This window comes from Mizuhopecten yessoensis, unplaced genomic scaffold (assembly GCF_002113885.1).
Source record: "Mizuhopecten yessoensis strain PY_sf001 unplaced genomic scaffold, ASM211388v2 scaffold7763, whole genome shotgun sequence".
In the NCBI taxonomy this organism is placed as follows: domain Eukaryota; kingdom Metazoa; phylum Mollusca; class Bivalvia; order Pectinida; family Pectinidae; genus Mizuhopecten; species Mizuhopecten yessoensis.
The window spans coordinates 368,670-384,467 of NW_018407210.1; the positions used below are offsets into that span (position 1 = coordinate 368,670).

At 36.7% G+C, this 15,798-nt stretch overlaps 1 protein-coding gene across 3 annotated transcripts in view; it reads left to right on the forward strand.

Annotated features, from left to right (window-relative positions):
* The window catches only part of LOC110454292, a 28,789-nt gene extending 13,429 nt beyond the window's left edge, over window positions 1-15,360 (forward strand). For all 3 annotated transcript variants that reach the window (XM_021503729.1, XM_021503730.1, XM_021503731.1), the window contains exons 7-11: window positions 1,378-1,551; window positions 3,699-5,256; window positions 6,563-6,744; window positions 7,583-8,444; window positions 13,174-15,360. In XM_021503729.1, coding sequence (XP_021359404.1) covers window positions 1,378-1,551; window positions 3,699-5,256; window positions 6,563-6,744; window positions 7,583-8,444; window positions 13,174-13,334 — 2,937 coding nt within the window. In that variant the 3' untranslated portion in view covers window positions 13,335-15,360. The remainder of the gene's footprint in view (window positions 1-1,377; window positions 1,552-3,698; window positions 5,257-6,562; window positions 6,745-7,582; window positions 8,445-13,173) is intronic.
* Window positions 15,361-15,798: the final 438 nt, after the last annotated feature.

The following is a 15,798-nucleotide window of genomic DNA, read 5'->3' on the forward strand; positions in this document are numbered from 1 at the left end:
TGTTAACGTACACAGTTTGTTAACGTACACAGTTTGTTAACATACACAGTTTGTTAACATACACAGCTTGTTAACGTACACAGTTTGTTAACGTACACAGTTTGTTAACGTACACAGTTTGTTAACGTACACAGTTTGTTAACGTACACAGGTTGTTAACCTACACAGCCTGTTAACGTACACAGCCTGCTAACGTACACAGTTTGTTAACGTACACAGCCTGCTTACGTACACAGTTTGTTAACGTACACAGCCTGCTAACGTACACAGTTTGTTAACGTACACAGTTTGTTAACGTACACAGCCTGCTAACGTACACAGTTTGTTAATGTACACAGCCTGCTAACGTACACAGTTTGTTAACGTACACAGTTTGTTAACGTACACAGTTTGTTAACGTACACAGCCTGTTAACGTACACAGCTTGTTAACGTACACAGTTTGTTAACGTACACAGTTTGTTAACGTACACAGTTTGTTAACGTACACAGCTTGTTAACGTACACAGTTTGTTAACGTACACAGTTTGTTAACGTACACAGTTTGTTAACGTACACAGCTTGTTAACGTACACAGTTTGTTAACGTACACAGTTTGTTAACGTACACAGTTTGTTCACTACATCTTGTGCTTGTTCAGTCACACAGGAGGATTGTCGGACAAACAGTCACTTCTATCTCAAACTTAGTATGTGGGTTACCATTGTAAAGAGAGGAACACTATTGAGTTTGGGTTTGCCTTTTCAAAGGTCATGGTTACTGTTACTGAAAATTAAAAACCCAAACTTGGTACTTTGATGTGTTTATTTGAGGAGTAGGGCAGCAGCAAATCCTTCCAAAACACAAATAGTTATACAGACAGATTTTGTCGTTACAAACTACTGAAGTTACTGAATATTTCAAAGTTACAATTCTCATTCCTTCCTATGTTTATCTGCAAAAGAATTCTTTATATATCTAATTAACTTCTTATCTTATAATATCTTCCTTAAGGACCCTTTAACTTTAAGATGAAAAGTTCCATACAAAACCTGTTACAAATGGCTAACCACACTCAGCAAATATCATAGGTTTGTCATTGTCATTTAGTTATTTTTACACCTTTTTCTTCCTTATAACTTATAATAATTGCTGTACCTAAGTTATTGACTCTCTGTAAATTCTGTCATCTCAACTCCACGGTTTGGAGGTTTGGACATATGCATTCTCGCTATGGAATGCTGAAGGGTGCTTTCAGATAAAGAACAATAGAAAAAGAAAGATGAACAGTGGTGTCTAATGAGCTTTGCCCAGTGTTACACTAGTACTCTCTCAATCAAGTGTAGACATTTTATTGTTTGGTCTATGTTAAAGAGCTTGATGTGCTGTTTGTTATCAGATGCGTATGCTGTTAACATCCCGGGAGAAGCTGTCTAAGCCAGCTAAGGGATTCAGGTCTGGAATGCCAACACCATCTCGACAGGACAGTGGTATTGGTGTGGTACTGGAGAAGGAGTTGGGGCCCATGGAACCCAGCGAGGCTGTGAAACTCTTCAGTAAATCTATTGGCAAGGTAGCCTTCACACCTTAATGAGCAAAACAAATTCCTCACTCAATTTTTCAAATGAGAAGTTTTTAGCCCACCATCATCTGATGGTAGGCTATTCAAATCACCCTGCGTCTGTGGTCCGTCGTCCGTCTGTCATCTGTCGTCCGTCTGTAAACAATTCTTGTTATCGGTATTTCTCAAGAAGTACCAGAGGGATCTTTCTCAAATTTTATATGCAGGTTCCCCTTGGTCCTTAGCTGTGCAGGGCAACTTTTGAGACTGATCGGATAAACAACATGGCCGACAGGCAGCCATCTTGGATTTTGATAGTGAAAGTTTGTTATCGCTATTTCTCAGGAAGTACGGGAGGGATCTTTCTCAAATTTTAAATGTAGGTTCCCCTTGATCCCTCGTTGTGTATGTTATATTTTGAGACTGATCATAAAAACAAAATGGATTAAAAGAAGAACTAAACAGATCTTTCTCATATTGCAATGATCGATTCTATTTCTTTCACATTAAGTACTGTACTAGTAAATATGTGAAATGACAAACTCACTTTGAAGGTTGGCTTTCATACACATCAGTATTAAGTTTAGATCAAAAGTTACCTCAAGGTGCATTTACTGTTAACATGACTCGATCAAACAGATTAGAGGAAAGAAGAGAAAAGATCGAACTGACAAAGAACTAATGAAGATGGTAAAAAGGTGGGTGCCAAGATCCCTCTGGGATCTCTTGTTAAATATTGTTAAAATTTACAAAAACGTTTTTACATTTTTTTTTTTTTTTTATTTCACTTTTTTGAAAACATGTGAGGTGAATTAAAAAATGCTTTTGCTAAGCAGGCAAACTTTACTTCTATTGTAATGAATACGGCATAAACCCAGAAAGCAGTTGAACAAAATGTGGTATTTATTAGCACAGCAGATCTGTAGGACCAAGGCTAGCTACTGTCACACAGCATCATCTCTCTGTCTACTTGTTCCCCAAAAATTGATATAGATGGCATCTCCTCTCAAACTATTGGGCAGATTTCAAACAAATTGGGTTTAAAATAAACTTTGAGTGTAGGAATGTAGAATTCTAATTCATTTGAAATTTACATGTAACACGACATTTGATTGGTCAATCAATACCTTCGGCAAATTTCTCAACTGCATATGAAGCCTGGATGGCGATTGTTAATGACGTTAATGACTCCGAATGACCATGACGCATCATGAAATTTATTATACATGAAGTCATGAACAATAGTGTGACCCCGAAAGGTCAGATAATTTCGCCTCACTTTGAATATTCCTGATGTCATCAATCCATGGCAGAGTGACCCCGAATTTGAAGAAAACACTTAAAAATATCTCAAAGTCGCCGTTTCCTTTGGTGGTTTTGGCTTTTATTAATTAGAATGGGAAATACTGTATTTTGAAATTGCGGTGGTATATTGTGATTATACTGACGCAAATATCCGTTTTACTGGCTCCGCTCCGTGTGGCCATTAAAACTCAATTTGCGACAGTATAATCACAATATACCACCGCAAATTTCAAAAAACAGTACGGTTATCTCCCAAGTAAAGTTGCTTTATAGCCTCTTAGGAGCCAGCATCTCCTAAGTAAAGTTGCTTTATAGCCTCTTAGGAGCCAGCATCTCCTAAGTAAAGTTTCTATATAGCCTCTTAGGAGCCAGCAGAGCTGCGCCAATAGAGTCACATATTGCATATTGCTTTAAACAACATCACGTTCCAAACTGAATGGATAATTTTAAGCTTTCAACCAAACTAAATATGAGCTGTAAAACATTTCTTTTACATAATGACTTCTAAGGAAGGATGAGGACTGACTTTTGAAAAGAAAACATTAGTACTGTGTAGATATTGCAGAATTATCATATACAGTCAACCCTTCATTAAAAGCCCACCTTTTGGATTTCTGAAAATGGTCTCTTAATGCAGGTTCAGTTTACAAGGAAATGGCTACAATTGGGAACATTAAGATAGTCTCTTAACACAGGTGGTCTCTTAATAGAGGGGATCACATTGAGCAGGTTTGACTGTACATTTCTTATTACCAATAATCTTTAAAAAGTCTTCTTAAAACTCTTAAATATAGTTGTGTAACACCCCAGTCAGATATCAGGTGAGCTATTCAGTGTATTTTGATATATTACAGAAAGAAGTTGAAAGCTCCAAGATTGAGAAGATAGTGAAGCTATGTGGGTATAGCCCTTTGGCCATTACGTCTTTGTGTAGCTCCATACGCTACGGTCTCCTCAACCCGTACACAATCATTGAAAATCTGAAAACCAAGTCACGAGTCGGATCCAAAGCAGGGACTTCTGCTGTTACAGAATGCCTAGAAAAGACTTTTGAATTACTGGGGGATAAAGCAAGGCGGTATCTGGTACGACTGTCGGTGTTTCATACTGCTCTCTTTGACCTTGAAGCAGCTGCAGCTGTCCTTGGTGATGAGATAAGTCAGGGTAGTAATACATTTCTGAAATTATTCAATCTGAGGTCCCGTCACCTTCTGGAGGCAATGGAGATTTCTCAGTCAGAACAAGAAGGTGGGGTAAAAACCAGATATTCTCTTCATCCGCTCGTCTTTCATCTCTTAAACAGTAAAGGGCAGTCCCAACCTTTCCTGCGAGATATCAAGATAGCAAAGGGTTATTTTGTAAAGCACTTTCGTAAGGTCATTTGCAAGATTGCAGAGGAGATGGAAAGAAACTGTTTAAAGGGACAAAGGATTTTAGCAATAGATCGTGTCCACATATTTAATTTCTATGAAATTTTGGCAGGACCAGACGCTGCTGAAACAACTGACAACCTAGAGACCATAGTTGAGAGTAGAAGAATTTCTGAAATAGCAGACGAACTTCTGTATGATGACACCAGATGGAGCCTTGTAAAGAACTTCATTGCCAAGACAAAAGACAGGAAGGAAAGCCAGCTCGAATACATCTTCTGGCGAGTCTACCAGGCTACCATGGTGATGGACATGGATAGAAACCATGAAGCCAAAACCATACTAGAGGATACTGAAATCTTATTACACCAAGTGAGAGGGCAAGAACTTCCAATGGCTGCCGTGATAGGCAGTTTCTTCTATGCTAAAGGCAGGTTGTTTCTTAGAGAATATCAGTGTGAAGAATCAATAGAATGCCTCAAACTGGCTGCGAATATGATCAAAATCAAAGAGGTGAAGAAAAACCATCAAGTATTTCTGGCTAAGATTTTCAATACCATGGGTGGGGCATACTTTCGACTAAGTGATACAAATTTGGAGAAGGCTCGGGAATACCATAAGACTGCACTGAGGATAATCACTAAATGTTCCCAAAAGTGGTTCAGTGTTGAGGTACCGGTGTACATACAAAACTTGGCAACATGTCTGTTCAAGGAGGGAGAAGCCCTCACAAAATGTGGAAGATCTGAGGAAGCAAGAACAAAATACCAACAGGCCATCCAGTACTATGATAATGGTATCCGACTAGGTATTCAGATGAATCTCCACAAACAGGACGGCCACGCACAGATTCTTCATAATCGAGGAGACGCACATGCTGCCCTTGGCAACTTTGAGAAGGCAGAGAAGGACGTGGAAGAGGCGATGATGTTGAGGCGGAAAATAATGAGTCCTCCTCACATACAGCTGACATTGGTCACCTTCAAGATGGCCAGAGTCCAGTATCGTAAAGGCGTCTGGTTATTCCATCAGAACAATTTGGGTAATTAATGCAAATATGCTCATTACAATGCAAAAATAGAAAGATAATCTGCATATCTACAAAACTAATGAGTGCATATTTAGTGTAAAATTGATATGCATTGACAACTTTGGTGTCTTTTATATTTTGAAAAAATATATCATGTAGTGAATTCTGTTAACTGAATAGCTTAACATTTACATCGAATTACTTCAATCAACTGAATTTTTTGAAGAAGTCGTGAAAACAGTGTCACTATCAAGCAAATGCATGACTCTTCTTGAATGAATTTTTGAAATTTTGTTACAACAAGGCTCTATTATCAAATGAACCAAAAAAGTGTTGTTAAGTTAAAAGAAAAATGAAATTATTAACCCCTTACTGAATCTGTTCCCTTGACCAGGTTAAACTGATACTCTAATCGACGTAAAAAAAATTAGATTCATCAGTTAGGAAATATGTGATTTCAAAGTTTAACTTTTTACACAATGTACATATTAAACGTGTCGCAGCGTTTCAAGACCGACTGGTCCCTTTGTCGAATCACAGCTTGAAAAAGTGACCAGTCGGTCTTGAAACGTTGCGACTCGTTTAATACGTACATTGTTTGTGTAAAAAGTAAAACTTTGATATTCCACAGAAATAGTTGAAATGAAAAAAAATTATGAAGTGTATCAAGTTTCATCATTTGAAGTCCAATATAGCCATCATGATAGCCATCATGGAAATCCTTTTGGAATTTATACTCAAATTCTACTGAAGCAATTTCACCTAAATTTTGTGGGAACAGTCAGCACATTGTCCTGACAAATTCATGTAATTCTGGAGCTGATTCAATGTCAAATATATTGGCCATGGCAGCCATTCTGTAAATGTAATCTGAATTTAAACTTTGATTCTACTGTGAGAGTTAAGGCCCATTGGGCCTCTTGTTAGAGTTATGATCCCTTACAGGGGTGGTTGGATAACTTTCCCGAAATATTTTGAGAAATTATTGACTGATTAACTTCAAACTTTATAATCAGTCTAATCATAAAAAACAGACAATATGGATCATTATCTTACTAGAATTATTCCTTTTGGTCTTATTAATGCAATATTTGATGCATTTACCTATAGTTGAAGGATTTTATTTTAGCATCATCAACCTCCAAGTATTTCATGTGAATTATTTCTATCACAACTGCTTACTTAATATTTAATGGATGTAATAAGTACTGCTTCATGATAACCTTGTTTTTGTATTGATGGATTACCGAGACCATATTGTCTAGATATATGTCATCCTCCTGTATTACTGGTTACAGCTGTGATTTACTCCCCACAGTGCCAGCAGTCAACATGATGTATAAGGCTAAGACACGGTGTGATGAGGTCGTGGACTTCATTACTTGGGGAGGACTACCAGTCACACACATAGTATACCCTGAGGTCAAGGAACTGGTGTTTAAAGTTCTCGTCACTCTACAGGAGTGGAAACACCTCCAGAAACTTCTCAACAAAATTCAGGTGTGTTATAAGTTATATAATAAGATAGATGAACACAGGCAATTACTTGCCTCTATGTCAATATCATATAATATAACAATTTTAATTTAAAAATAATTTCAGTTGTTAGATTTGTAGCTAGATAGGTGATTAAATTTCAGTTCAAGATGTTCCCAATGATTGTCCAAACTAATTTCAAAGTCTTTAGTTGTTGTTGCCTGTATGACCGCCTTGGTTAGACTGTTCCATACATCAACAGTTCTGTAGCCAAATGAATGTATCCTAATATCTAATTTACAACTCTTGTTTCTTTATATTTTATGTATGCCCTCTTGTTCTAGATGTTGAATCTTGATCAAAGATGCGAGTAGTAACTTTGTTGTCGTGAAAATTGTTCAAACTTTATAACACAAGAAGTTAATATATTCTCTTGAATTCAAGTTTTGTTTGAAATCAGTGAAAGTATCATTTTGGTGAAGTCTGAAAATAAGATTGAATGTTTTTATATTAAAAATATTATTAAAATCGGGAGGTTCACCTGTAACAACTTTCTATTAAAATAAAAAATGTTTTTTTGTTTTTGTTTGTTAAAATTGATACATTGCTTTTCTTCAATTTTAATCATCATTTGTCCTTAATTGGCACTTGAGACTGTAGCATAATGCAACCGGATACAAATATATTGTCTTTTGTGAGATGTCCTTTTTCTTATTTGATTGGTGATAAGAGTCAGTCAAAAGATAACTTACATTGGATATGTTTATATTCATAATTGTTACCATCTTCGCCAACAGTTGTTGGAATGATAAAATAGCAATGCTTCAGCATATTCATTAACATTTTGTCTGGTATCTTGCAGAAATTTGAATATGGAGTTTACCAGAAAGATATTGACAAAAGACGTAGCATAAAAAAGACAACAAAGCCTCGTTTGACACAGAATGAATTGTATGCCTTGATCAACTCCCCGGGAACAACCATCAGGCAAGATGCTGGCGGGTCAGATGATTCTGACGTAGATATTCCAGAACAATCCTCCTCCTCCTCTGATGACAGCGACGAAGACAATCCAATCAAAAAGCAGAAGCAGTACATGGCAGTCAAGGATAGAATCCCATCTGATTTGTTTGATGAAAGGCAAGCTGCAGTCAATTTCACGAGTATATTTGATGGGTCCTATTTTAAAAACAAAAAGGAAAAGAAAGAAGAGGAAATGCCTATTTCAGAGATATCTGTGAAAGTTCCTGATGTGGACCTACATGTATCCACTATGATGGAAATAGATGATGAAGACGACAGTGAAGATGTTGCTGATTCAGCTTCAGACCAAACTGTAGGCTTTGAAGATTTAGTTCCTGAAAGGCAGCAGTCTGAGCTGGACCCTGAACAGAATGTAGAGAGAAAGGTACGCAACCCTCCAATCAGAAGACAGTCCAGTTCGTTAGATATGGATGTATTTGGTAGACCAGAACTAGTACAACAGCAAAGTGTTGACATGTCAGAAGATATGAAGAGTCTGCAGGACAATTTGCTGGACCGTGGAGCACCAGAGAGACGCCAGGCATGGCAAGGATCAAGTTTGGAGTCTGCCTCACTTGAATACAGCATGGATAAGGAAGGGATCATCTCAGCCACAGAACAACTAGAAAAGGTCAACTTGAGTCTCAAAAAGAGAGACAATCTGTTGAAAATGGGTGCAGCAGAAACAATTCAGGAAGAAGGTAACATCCTTTTATTGGTCTATATCATGGTTTTCCTTAATATGAGCTCTTCTAATCCACAGCAGGTTCAGGTGAAAAAGTAGGTCAGCTGTCTAGCTACTACAAGTTATTGTAAGAGTTAACTTATATGTGCCCAACTGTGATATTGGGGGTATTCTGTTACTTATATGTGCCTAACTGTGATATCAGGGGTATTCTGTTACTTATATATGCCCAACTGTGATATCAGGGAATTCTGTTACTTATATGTGCCCAACTGTGATATCAGGGCTATTCTGTTACTTATATGTGCCCAACTGTGATATAAGGGTATTCTGTTACTTATATGTGCCCAACTGTGATGTCAGGGGTATTCTGTTACTTATATGTGCCCAACCGTGATATCAGGGGTATTCTGTTACTTATATGTGCCCAACTTTGATATCGGGGGTATTCTGTTACTTATATGTGCCCAACTGTTATATCAGGGTATTCTGTTACTTATATGTGCCCAACTGTGATGTCAGGGGTATTCTGTTACTTATATGTGCCCAACCGTGATATCAGGGGTATTCTGTTACTTATATGTGCCCAACTGTTATATCAGGGTATTCTGTTACTTATATGTGCCCAACTGTTATATCAGGGTATTCTGTTACTTATATGTGCCCAACTGTTATATCAGGGTATTCTGTTACTTATATGTGCCCAACTGTGATATAAGGGTATTCTGTTACTTATATGTGCCCAACTGTTATATCAGGGTATTCTGTTACTTATATGTGCCCAACTGTTATATCAGGGTATTCTGTTACTTATATGTGCCCAACTGTTATATCAGGGTATTCTGTTACTTATATGTGCCCAACTGTGATGTCAGGGGTATTCTGTTACTTATATGTGCCCAACTTTGATATCGGGGGTATTCTGTTACTTATATGTGCCCAACTGTTATATCAGGGTATTCTGTTACTTATATGTGCCCAACTGTTATATCAGGGTATTCTGTTACTTATATGTGCCCAACTGTGATGTCAGGGGTATTCTGTTACTTATATGTGCCCAACCGTGATATCAGGGGTATTCTGTTACTTATATGTGCCCAACTGTTATATCAGGGTATTCTGTTACTTATATGTGCCCAACTGTTATATCAGGGTATTCTGTTACTTATATGTGCCCAACTGTTATATCAGGGTATTCTGTTACTTATATGTGCCCAACTGTTATATCAGGGTATTCTGTTACTTATATGTGCCCAACTGTTATATCAGGGTATTCTGTTACTTATATGTGCCCAACTGTTATATCAGGGTATTCTGTTACTTATATGTGCCCAACTGTGATATCGGGGTGTTCTGTTACTTATATGTGCCCAACTGTGATATTGGGGGTGTTCTGTTACTTATATGTGCCCAACTGTGATATAAGGGTATTCTGTTACTTATATGTGCCCAACTGTTATATCAGGGTATTCTGTTACTTATATGTGCCCAACTGTTATATCAGGGTATTCTGTTACTTATATGTGCCCAACTGTGATATCGGGGGTATTCTGTTACTTATATGTGCCCAACTGTGATATCGGGGTTATTCTGTTACTTATATATGCCCAACTGTGGTATCGGGGGTATTCTGTTTCTTAAATATGCCCAACTGTGATACTGGGGTATTCTGTTGTCTACTGAGGGGATATAAAAGAAACCAAGACTATTTTGCATGACTTGTGATCAACATAGTTCCTTTATACACTTTCCTTCACTGTCTTCTCCGGGATTTCATCCTAAGCACATGTCCCAAGGTGACCTTGGCTGATGTGAGGACATGAAACCCCACAAACAAACAAACAAACAGAGCTCATCCATCCAGTCTTTACTTACCATGCATAAAGAACTAAGTGAGTTTAAGACACAGCAAGCACTTCTGGCATTAGTTTTAGCTGAACAGTATACTATTAACAAATTGTGGTACTTAGTCATAAGGTAAAGCACACAGTAACATAAAATGTACCTATAATGTACCTATAATGTACCTATGATGTACACATAAAACATAGGGTTCATTAATTGTATCACAGCTAACACATATATCAATAATCATCTTTACATTTTTGGCCATTTCCTAGTCCCATAAAGTGAATTTTACATTGGGATCCTTTGGTGAAAAAGATAAATAGATAAAACAAAATAGGATGGTAAGTAAGCTCATATTTCAACATTCTGGGGTCAAAAACAAAGTCACCATTGTCAAAAGAGTTTTGGCTTCATCATTCAAGAGATTTCGTTTTTCATCAAAGTGTTTTGGAACTTAAGGACATTCCAATATGGCTGCCACACCAACCTGTATATCAAATTCAATAGCATTCCTTTAGCATTAAACAATCCCTGTCACAAAATAATCCTCCTCCAATATTTCTCAAACATAATTGAGGTACATGTGCACTAAATTTCAGAAAAACTATTCAATAACTGATGAAAAAAATCACTTTTCATGTGTTCATTTTCCAAGCTGAATATAAGTCACAATTCAGGGGGAAAAAAAACATTTAAACTTGTAAATATCATAAGGTTGGATGTCCATTGAGATGCATTTGTCGAGAAAAATGTAAGAAAATTTGTAAAATCTCCAGAATAATGGCATTATTTCCTCTGAATAAATCACAACTGAGCACAAAGCGAACAAGGCAGAGTGAGGTTGGAAAAAAACATGCAAAGCAAGTGAGATTCTACCTGTACACCATTCATTACAGGTTCTCACTCAGGTAATCTGGCTTGGCTTGTATCAAAGGTCTTGTTAGCTTGATGAATTGTTGTAAAATATCCAATCAAAATACATGTTATCATTCTCGAGATTTGAAGCATTTTCCTTTTCTCGACAAATAGATCTAGTTGAAACTCATGTAATGTTAAATATTTAGAACTTAAGATTTTTGCACTGTTATTTTTTCGACAAAAAAAAATTGTATAAAAATCACTATAAATCGTCTCCAAAATCAACATTTTCATTTTCTTTTGTGGAAATATTGCGTTCAGTGGTTTTCAATTGTTGAATTGTTCACAAATATACCATTTAATTGCAAATTTTATGCTTTAGTGTGCTTGTTCAAGTACTTCATTTGAAATGAGTGGTGGTAGCCATTTTGTCATTGGGAAGTACCATCATGTGTTTCAAACGCTTTTGTGTGCTATAAAATCTATCAGAAGTAAAGAAGCCTTTTGTGTTGTTAGAGACTACTCATAATTGATAAGTAGACCAGCCATTTGTGTTGTTAGTAGTCTGAACATAATTGATAAGTACACCAGCCATTTGTGTTGTAAGTAATCTGAACATTATTGATAAGTAGACCAGCTATTTGTGTTGTACGTAATCTGAACATAATTCATAAGTACACTAGCCATTTGTGTTGTAAGTAGTCTGAACATAATTGATAAGTAGACCAGCTATTTGTGTTGTTAGTAGTCTGAACATAATTCATAAGTACACCAGCCATTTGTGTTGTAAGTAATCTGAACATTATTGATACGTAGACCAGCTATTTGTGTTGTACGTAATCTGAACATAATTCATAAGTATACTAGCCATTTGTGTTGTAAGTAGTCTGATAATTCATAAGTAGACCAGCCATTTGTGTTGTTAGTAGTCTGAACATAATTCATAAGTAGACCAGCTATTTTTGTTGTTAGTAGTCTGAACATAATTGATAAGTAGACGAGCTATTTGTGTTGTTAGTAGTCTGAACATAATTCATAAGTAGACCAGCCATTTGTGTTGTAAGTAGTCTGAACATAATTGATAAGTAGACCAGCTATTTTTGTTGTAAGTAGTCTGAACATAATTCATAAGTAGACCAGCCATTTGTGTTGTTAGTAGACTGAAAATAATTCATAAGTAGACCAGCTATTTGTGTTGTTAGTAGTCTGAACATTATTGATAAGTAGACCAGCTATTTTTGTTGTAAGTAGTCTGAACATAATTCATAAGTACACTAGCCATTTGTGTTGTAAGTAGTCTGATAATTCATAAGTAGACCAGCCATTTGTGTTGTAAGTAGTCTGAACATAATTGATAGGTAGACCAGCTATTTGTGTTGTTAGTAGTCTGAACATAATTCATAAGTAGACCAGCCATTTGTGTTGTTAGTAGTCTGAACATTTATATTGCTAAGTAGACCAGCCATTTGTGTTGCTAGTAGTCTGAACATAATTGATAGGTAGACCAACCATTTGTGTTGTAAGTAGTCTGAACATAATTCATAAGTAGACTAGCCATTTGTGTTGTTAGTAGTCTGAAAATAATTGATAAATAGACCAGCTATTTGTGTTGTAAGTAATCTGAACATAATTGATAAGTAGACCAGCTATTTGTGTTGTACGTAATCTGAACATAATTCATAAGTAGACCAACCATTTTTGTTGTAAGTAGTCTGAACATATTTGATAAGTAGACCAACCATTTGTGTTGTTAGTAGTCTGAACATAATTCATAAGTAGACCAGCCATTTGTGTTATCAATAGTCTGAACATAATTGATAGGTAGACCAACCATTTGGATTATTGGTATAGTGAACATTATTTATTAGAAGTAGACCAGCTATCTCATCATCGGGTGAAGACACCTTGATGTATTATTTTCTGTTGTACTTGCGCTTTATAAAACTTATACGATTGATACATGGTTTGGTGGAGCACATCGACCTGATATTTAACTTGGCTTTTTATCAGTTTTTCTATTGTTTTCTTATCCAATATAGATTCAGATACGGAGGTAAATGTTCCTGCAGACATCACACAAACGCCAGAGGTGGATAGAACAAGAGAACGAAGGAGAAGGAAGGCAAGGATGACACGCCAGAGCAGTGTTTCGGACGACACTCCAATGTCACATGGCAAACGCCAATACCAAGACGACTAATAGCATGCAGTTACAACAGTCTTGAATGTTCAAAATATAGGGATGCGATGATTTGAAGAAGAATTTATGTATAAATAAATGCTTGACGTTCGTACCAGAAACTATACTTTAACGTTGAATGCGTTTCAATCGTTGGTACAAGGGAACTGTATCTGTCTCTAAAACGGTAAAATTGGAAATGAAACAAATCTGAAGGAAAAGCAAACGTAAAATTGAAGCTTATTAAACGTGATCATTTGAAACGAAATGACCGTACTTAAAAGCTGATGTGTGTGTGTAAAGTTGTTGTTCTCATACACACACGTGTTAAACATTATTATTCGACATGCTCAATATCTGGTTCTCCAGTACTAACCCTAGCCTTGTTGTGGAGATCGACAATTCTCTGGCCGTGTTCGCTCACATTGACCAGTCTGTAAGTCGTTGTGGACCAGAAGACAACTGTAGCATCCGATGATTGACCACATAATTATAAACGAGGTAATGAAGCAGGGTGACCCCCTGCTCTTCAGACTAAATGAACACTTTGTGTGGCAGTATTTTGATGAATATGCATGGCTGCACGATCAATGTCATTGAATCAAAGTAATTCGCATTAATGACAATCGGAAAGCGACAATGACGCTGCTTTTGAAACCCATGTTGACGTGTTTAGTGTTTATGCTGTTTTTTATTACAAAAGTATTGCCCCGATTTTATGGCCCTTTAGTTTAATAATCGTTAACACATTTCCTAGTAAATTCATAGCAATTGCATAGACAAACAAAAAGAAATCAAATTATTCTTAACAGAAATGGTGTCTTCATATTTATAAATCAAGGGTTTTACGCACCTCTGTTGTAGCAGTGGTTTAGACAATTTTGATTTCCATTTTTTTCCCCACGGTATTTAGCACTTTTCTGTGCGCTCACAAGGTTTACACCTTACTATATCATGCGTTCTTGCTTAACATGTACAATTTCGACCTCGCGCTGCACTCAGCGTTTCACCTTTAAAATATTCGGTGTATGGTTACGCTTCAAACCTAAATCAATGGCTTCTTCTAACTTAATTCTAACAATTTATCTGCACTGTTGGTTTGTATTGCGTCTGACGCATTGATTACACCGCGTCAAATACGTTAAGAGAGCGTAAAATACTTTCCAATCTTGATATAGGATTATACTTTGTACGCTATTAGCTATTAGCAGAAAGAAATACTGGTTTATCTTAAAGGGACAATTTGTGTATCATTTATTATAAGATGTTTTAATAGCGCGGGGTTGGATATGTATTGGAAAACCCAGTACTTTTTGAAGCCAGTGTTTTAAGGCTTTTTCTATTCATTGTGCAATATAGAATACGCTAAAATGATAACTGTATTTTGATAATAGACCAGTTTGTGGGTTTTTTTAAATGCCTAGAATTTTAATACTTGGACAGAGGAGATTGATGGCGACAGAAGGCGTATGTTATTTGATAGAATGTGAATGTCTTTACCAGGGTTTTTATACGTTGTTGCTATATATTTTTAGCTCACCTGCCCGAAGGGCTAAATTGTTCGAATTAATTTAGAACACTTCAAACAACTTCTGAAGAAGAACCAAAAAGCATAGAATGATATAATAATATTAGGTTGGTAGTTTCAACATATGGAACAGACAAAGTTTGTGAGTGAAATATTAGTAGTACAGTAAATGAGAATAGTTTGCTATGACTGCTTAAATATTCAGGTGGGCGATACAGACCCTCTGGGCCTCTTGTTTGTGTATGAGTAAATAGCTTTTTAATAATCAATTACGAAAATATATTATTTACCCTACGGCAAAAACAAAAGGAATTATGTCACCGCCAGCGGTACAATGTGTTACCATGGTTTATGTTGGCAGTGTCGGATGTATTGGCCTGGTGCGACTGGGCCGCTTTGCATTCTTTATAAAATTGGATCCGTTTTAGTATTTGCTTGTTATGCCTGTAAATGATGCATATGCAAACAGCTTTTCAAATTTAACAAATGTTCAAAATTAAAAATACACAAAAAACAGCCCACCAAGCTTTTATTTGTGATTGATTTAAATCAAAGCGTCAATTTTACGACCAACATATGAAATAGATTGACCGGTCCTGCCCCTTACATCCATCATTGAATCCCGGCCTCCCATGAATGCTTTTGATCAAATATGATTGATATCCAGTGCTTAGTTCTACAGAAGAAGTCGTTTTTAGCAATATAGCCAAATTGCCCCCTTTTGGCCCCGCCCCTCAGCCCCCTGGGGGGTCAGCCCCACCATTTGTACAATTTTGAATCCCCACCACCTCGGGATGCGACCAGTCAAATTTGGTTAAATTCCAATCAGTGGAAGAAGAAGTCGTTTAAAGCAGTTGTTGAAGTACAGACGACGGACGGACGCCGGACGCCACGGTATGGCACAAGCTCACCTTGGTCCTTCGGACCAGGTGAGCTAATGATGTAGAACGTTTAATT